Here is a 7,208-nt window from a genome sequence, read left to right as displayed (position 1 = left end):
ACAAGAAAAATCGCTCCTCACATATTTTGGAAATTTGTGGGCTTCAGTGGTCCCTGCCTCTCGGGAGTTTAGCAGGAGCCACTGATATTTGTATGTGACGGTTTTTTTTTGCTCCGTCTGTTGAGCCTTTCTGGCACCAATTATACGTCGTTGATGGCAGTTTAGATAGGAAATTTTACTTTTAATTCGGTGCGCTCTCGCGAAACTTCCCCATCTTACTTAGGTCGGTCAAAACAGTGTTTTAGTGTCAACGTTTCAAAGTCTTCATCTTCCGAATTAATTATTTATCCAACACACACATAATTACAAAAGGTATTCTCTTCTTCGCCCTTATTTATACTCTTAACACCACCTCACTTCTTAGTTAATATCTCTCCGACTCTCTCTCTCTAGCTCTCTTCTTCTCTGCAAGCAGTAGCTGTACTGTATATCAAATTCATTGGCCGAGTTCAGTTAGTTTCTTATCTTCAGGCACAAACAAATCATGGGTATTCTTGACCATCTCTCTCACCGTTTTGATTTCTCTCATGAATCTAGAAAGATGAAAAAGTTGAAGGAATTACAGGTAAACCCACTCAAAATTTACATTTTGTTCGACTAAGCTTGTTCTTTTACAGATTTTCATCACTGGGTTGGTTGTCCACTTCACCGTGAGGCATATCTAGTGATGATTTAAGCTTTTCTTGTTTTTATCAACGGTACTGATTAACTTTGTTTTTGTGTTTTATTAGACAGTGGAGATAAAAATAAAGATTGATTGTGAAGGATGTGAAAGGAAAATCAGAAGATCTGTTGAAGGAATGAAAGGTATTATATCAGCTGAGCACCAACTGAATTCAACTCCTTTAAACTTTTTTTCTAGTTTTAACAAATTATGACCGTTGGATGAAACTAAATGGTCCTTGATGCTGATGATATTGCAGGTGTATCAAGTATAGATATAGATCCAAAGCAACACAAGTTAACTGTGATTGGATACGTAGAACCAAGGAAAGTGTTGAGCAGAGTCATAAGGCGTACAGGAAAGAAAGCAGAAATATGGCCGTATGTACCATATGGTGAAGTGGATCATCCATATGCACCTGGTGTTTATGATAAGAAAGCACCACCTGGTTATGTCAGAAATATTAATATGAATAATGATGCTAAAGCTTCTAATCTTGCTCGTGCTAGTTCCACTGAAGTTAAATACTCAACTGCTTTCAGTGATGAGAATCCTAATGCTTGTGCTGTCATGTAGTTGGTAAATTGCTGATAAGGATGATGATGTTTGTAATTTTGTACTGTAGGGTTTAGTTTGTTATAGTTTTGGATTTGTGTATGTCATCAGTTTGTACCATTAATGGAAGTAGTTTATGTAATTTTTCTACTTTTGATTTGCAAAATAAAGAATTAGCCTTTCATTAGTTCTTGGATGAATCATTGTTGATTTCACATGGTATTATGAAGTATAAATTTAACAAAATCTTTGGAACTGAATGAACAGGATGATCAATCCGCAAACACTTGAGGACTGTCATTCGAAGCTATTTATGCACTCAACTTGAACAAAAATTGCCGGTGGTAGTTTGTGGCTCTATGACAGTTTGTGGCTCTATGACTTGAACTGTGGAAAGTAGTCTATGCCTTGATGCGGCAGGAGTCTCCGACAACTCCTTCCATTCTTGAATACCAATCACTTATGCGTGTGTGCTCCACCATGTCTTTACCAGACCTCAGATATCTTATGGGTCTCAAGACGCCGAACACAGCAAGATCTGCTAAATTTGGTTTAGGACCACCTGTGAGAGACGTAACAATGTACAACACATTAACAACTCGTCTACCGTTCTCATTTAGAATTTCTATAAAATTAAGTGAGATGGTGGTGCCAATTAAAAAGACATAAAAAACAAGACACTAGTAAATATATACTAACCAAGGAACTCTCGTCCATCTAGGGCATCCACCCATGTCTCTGCAGCTTCGTACAGTGCTGCTCGCTCATCAGTGATGTTGTATTTCTTCTTTAGTTTCTTAGACACAAAATACATTGCTACCGCACCAGCATACTTCACTGTTATTTTCTCAGTATAACTGAAATTACCTAGGTTTGGGTAAATAAGAAACCAAAAGACATGAGAAAATGGTATCTATACCAACTTCATATGAAATCTTGCAACATATAGGGAGAGACCTCAAGACAAGAAACAGAATTAAGATGACTAAAACTTTGCAACAGTAAACGTTGATATGCACGGACTATTGTAAACTAGTCTCACTATTAAAAAACAAATACAATGCAAACTCAAGTGTGGTATGGTGTATCATGTAATATCTGGTCGTGGTGGTTATCTATGACTTAAAACTCCCTAGTCAAGGAGCAGGAAGAATCATTCTTATTACTCCACACTAACTTGTACACAAAACAAACTGGTCAGAGAAGTTTAATACAAGTTAATCTAAAGACCCCTTTACGCATAAAGCCATATATTGTTTTCATGCAATAAGAAATGGGTTGACATCTATTTGGTAGGCTCGTAGCCTATCTAATGGGAACTCCCTTCAAAGAGGGCAGAATAACATACAATATATTTTATCTCTAGCACATAGAAAAAGCTCAAGTGCAACGCTGAATTTATCTCAGTATCACAGAATCCAAAATATATTTCTCCAAGCAATCAATGAAGTTGACAGATCACCAAATAATCCACACTTAGAAGAATGCTAGATTAACAACTGGTGGTTACCTTAAATTTACAAGAAATGTCAAACCTTGATTTGTTTTTAGCATAAGCACTCCTAGACCTGTACTTTATGGAAATTATATAAGATGACCATATCTAAACAGCATTAAGGTGACAGAATGAAGAGTTTTGGCTGTATGATGAAGCAAAACTAAGTCATAAGCTAATTCTCCACAGAGTCGGATAATGCACTAATGAACGAGTAGAGCATTGGTACATTATCTTTTTGTGAATTAGGGGATGAATTCGGCATTCACTCAAAAAACAATCCAAGCAAATACGTGTACTTGTTAGGCTGCCTACAAACACATTGACTGATTCCATGGGATGGGATTATTCAGGATATATCGTTTCCAGACACTTCGCATTAGTTCCAAAGGTAAATAAAACTGGTATGCCTATTCTAATATGCACGACATTGGAAAAGTAGATGCCTAAATACTGCTAACATCTAACACAGCAAGTCTAAACCATCTAAGCTATTTTAGCGGACAGTTTTATATAGAACTGCTTTACTGTCTTACCGTTGGATGTGATATAGTCGAATGATTCAAGAGCCTCAGAAGAGTTCCGATATATGTTTGGTGATAAGACATGAACCAAGTGATTGTCGACCCACCTACAGTATAAGAAGAGATCATTGTCAATTCACTGCCTCCAGCATCCAAAACCACTTGACAAGCTTTAAACGTATACCCAACGTTTAACCTGTACTACCACCGAGAGAATGGAATGAAACCAAGAACATCATCAGTTCAAAGCACATTCGCGACAGATTTCGAAGTGGTGGCAATACTAATTCATGGAGTAGAGTTATCTTGTTATATAAAACACTGGAGTCCTAGTACAAACAAGGAAAGAAAAAGTACCCGCGCCACTTCTTCTCTTCAGTCTCACCATCAGAATCTGAATCCACAGACTGCTTAGGATGAATCTTCGCACTCATTTTATTAATTATATCTGCCAAATAACAAACATGAATTATATCCAAGATAAACAACAATCTGACATTCTCAATGCAAAATGAAAAGAGAAATCCATTACTGAATTGATAAAAAACAAACCTGAAGAATCTACCAAATGTTCCCCATCCACAGTCAAAATAGGCACTTTCTTATATTCTGACCACTTAATCTCTTTCTTACTCAATGGATTAACCTCCACAACTTTATATGGTATATCATAGTAATCCAGAAAAGCTGCCAAAAATAAATGTAAATTTTAATCAACCCCAAGCTTCAAAAACAAATTTTACTAAAAATTATACAAGAATCAGGGCATATCAGTTACCTTTAACCTTGTTACAGAAAGGGCAAGCTTCATACTGATAAAGAACAACTTCTTTAGTAAGAAATTCAGGCTTCGGAGGTTCTTTAGCTAGTAAATCTTGTTCTGAAGATATAAGTGAAGAAGCTGAAATCGAGAATGAAACTGCTCCAGCGATACCAACAGATACTGCTTTTCCAGTATGTTGACCTAAATGGGGCAACCACCATTTACTACCAGATGAAGAAGCTTTACTAGTATTACTATAAAAAGAGAGTTTTTGAAGATTGTAATGTTGTTGGTTTTGATGAATAACAGATGATAATCCATTAGAAGAAGAAGAAGATTGGTTGGATGCTAATGGATTCAAAGCTCGTCGAAGAATATATGATGTGAGACCATTGTTGCCTCTCATTTTCTAAACCCAGAATTGATTCAATCAGGGTTTTTGCAATTGATTTTGAATCTCTCTCTTCAGACCACTTTTTATCTAGATCGAAGGAAAGAGTGAGGAAAAAATACAAGGAAAAAAGAAAAAGAAGTAATGGAAAAAATACAAAGAAGAAAGAAAATACGACTGCACCCGATCAATTGGTCAGGGCATTGAGCAAAGGGGCATACAATCCAAAGGAGACTACGGCTAAGTCTTATGAGCAAGATTGAAGGTGCTAGATTAGCAGTTAAGTGTTGTAATTCAGAAAACAAAAAAGTGTGCCATAAAAATTAACACTAATTCTCTCTCCTATCGGTTGCTAGCATGCGAACTAGCAGCTAGATAGTTTCGCTGAATGATTCAAACCCAAAAAAAATACCTTTTCGCTGAATGGTTCAGCACTGGACGATATATCTTTTAATCTGACGGCTGAGCGTTGAACCATTTATCGTTGGGCGCTGAATGGTTCATTGCTGGGCTGACGTGGACTGCTAATCTAGCTTCTAGATTAGCACTCCCGTAAGACTTAGGAGGTAGTCCTAGCTGACGTGGACTGCTAATCTAGCTGCTAGATTAGCACACCATAAGACTTAGCCTAAAGCAACTGATACCATCAGCCACAAGCCCAGTTAGGCTAAGTCTTATGGGCTAGATTGAGCTGCAAGATTAGCAGAAATGCGTTGCAATTCAAAAAAAAAAAGTGTTGCCTATTTGTTAACACTAGTTCTCTCTCCTACCAGTTGCTCGCATGTGAACTAGCAGCTAGATAGTTGCGCTGAATCATTCAGCGCTGGGAAAACCACCTTTTCGCGGAATGGTTCAGCGCTTGGCGATTTACCTTTTGATCTGGCGGCTGAGATTTAAAGCGTTGAACGGTTTACCGCTGGGCGGTGAATGCTAGACTAGCACTCCCATAAGACTTAGGTGGTTGTCCTAGCTGACGTGAATTACCAATCTAGCTGCTAGATTAGCACCCCATAAGACTTAGCCTTAGGAATTGGCCGAGCATCCAAAATTTGGATCGGTAAAAATGTATGTATTAATCGGCAAGGTGAAATTTAACTTCTGGTAAGGTTAATTTCAGTCAATCTTGTGTGATTTGGAAAAAAATATCATAAATGCACTAATCTTTAAAACTCTTATATGAGTCTCACGTTGAACGATGACAAAACCTTTGATTTAACGAAAAGTGAAAAATAATCATCTCTTAACATCGCTCAAACACACAAATACTAAAAGTGTAGTGATGGCCCACCTTTTAACTTCGTATTCACATATTTCCAGAAAAAGTATTCTAAATTATGAAAACCATAAAACCTAATACTCAAACATAATTTTTAAGAAAAACAATAAAATCTAAAACGACTTACACCTCTAATTCCCAACACATTAGTCTTTGTTCTTATATCACCTCTTTTTTTCCAACCCCGTTTCTTCTCTCTTCTTACTTTTCTTTTATTAGAATCCCCCTATTTATGTTCTTCCATCACAATAAAATTTATGTTTCATTAACTAATCGTCTCTAATTGTCATTATGGCTCGAATAAAAACCAAGGTTATATTCAAGACCATTTCGTTAAATATTCGCCTAAGTTATGTATTATTTCGATATTACCATCTGTTAAAGCATCGCTCAGTCGAACACGCAAGTTTAGTTGTCTCAAGTTTAGTTGTCTCAAGTTTGTTGTCAATGTTAGATGTATAGAAGTATATCTTGATTTTTAATCTACTAAATTCAAATCTCGAATTAGGATTAAAGCATGGTTGTTGAGTATCAGAAATCATCGAATACCCTTGAATATTAAAGACTGAAGGACAACGAAGACATCAATGAGGACTTCATCAACAAAGGTGTGCGAAGAGTGATTTCATTTGGAGCTCTTGTTTAATTATACCTGTCTAATCTATCGAAACAAGTGCTCACTCTAATGAACAATTCCTATGATGCTAAACATAAATTTATGTGTACACTCGAGGATAGTTGAGCATAAGACTTTAGTAAGAATGGCCTTTGTCCCTAAAACGATACTCATGTTGTAGTGAATGAAATGCGAATCCAAGGAGCCAAGAATCACTCAATTCCATGAGGAATGATTTATTAAAGCAACACTCATGATGTGTGGCTAAAGGCAGTTCGGGAATAGAAAACAGTCCACGAACTTTCAACCGTTGTTTACAGATTAAACCGCAAAAACGTGACTAGAGAGCCTATTTTGGTCAAGTTTTTGATGTTTCTTCTTCTAGGAAAGATGGTTATTCTTCCATACATAATCTATTGTCATATTAAAGTGTATGTGATTTTTTATACTCCTTCCTAAGTTGAATTGTAATTTATCTTATTTATTATAAGGGAACAATTACAAAAATTCAATTTATGCTAAGTAATTATTAATGCTAGAGTTATACTTAGGAAAGACTCTCAAAAAAACAAGTCTTGAAAAAGGAAAATAGCTCATGAACTTGCTTAAAATTCAAGCTACCTTGCTTTGGTCATTCATTATAAATCAGTGATTCATGTAAGCTACACAATTCATCCCTTAAAAAGTTTGTGCGTGTTTCATAAGGTTGTTTTCCAGTACTTCTGTTCTACAAAAACAAGAGTATAGGACAATAAAGACTTTGGTTGGGGATCGCAAAACACAAGTTGATAATAATCTTCTTAGATAGTTATGCAACTTGTATATGGGTGATTTTAATAATCCTTGTCTTTTCTAAGGTTCCTCTCTTCTGATATAAGACCATTCAAGGATTATGACCAGTCCGCTGAGGGGGCATGTGAAAAG

The 7,208-nt window shown here is 36.3% G+C and overlaps 2 protein-coding genes across 2 annotated transcripts; one reads left to right on the top strand and one right to left on the bottom strand.

Moving 5' to 3' along the window:
- Positions 1-355: 355 nt before the first annotated feature.
- LOC113291019 (heavy metal-associated isoprenylated plant protein 26-like) lies at positions 356-1,419 on the top strand. The gene is made up of 3 exons (XM_026540602.1): positions 356-565; positions 732-807; positions 924-1,419. The coding sequence occupies exons 1-3, from the start codon at positions 485-487 to the stop codon at positions 1,238-1,240; spliced, it is 474 nt and encodes a 157-aa protein (XP_026396387.1). The 5' UTR covers positions 356-484; the 3' UTR covers positions 1,241-1,419.
- Positions 1,411-4,549, bottom strand: LOC113291012 (prostaglandin E synthase 2-like). The gene is made up of 6 exons (XM_026540597.1): positions 4,017-4,549; positions 3,791-3,925; positions 3,596-3,686; positions 3,251-3,345; positions 1,919-2,086; positions 1,411-1,781 (listed from the first exon to the last, which is right to left on the bottom strand). Exons 1-6 carry the CDS (start codon positions 4,405-4,407, stop codon positions 1,621-1,623), a joined length of 1,041 nt encoding a protein of 346 aa, XP_026396382.1. The 5' UTR covers positions 4,408-4,549; the 3' UTR covers positions 1,411-1,620.
- Positions 4,550-7,208: the final 2,659 nt, after the last annotated feature.

This window comes from Papaver somniferum, chromosome 1 (genome assembly GCF_003573695.1).
Source record: "Papaver somniferum cultivar HN1 chromosome 1, ASM357369v1, whole genome shotgun sequence".
NCBI lineage: Eukaryota > Viridiplantae > Streptophyta > Magnoliopsida > Ranunculales > Papaveraceae > Papaver > Papaver somniferum.
This window is presented reverse-complemented; position numbering and strand designations above follow the sequence as displayed.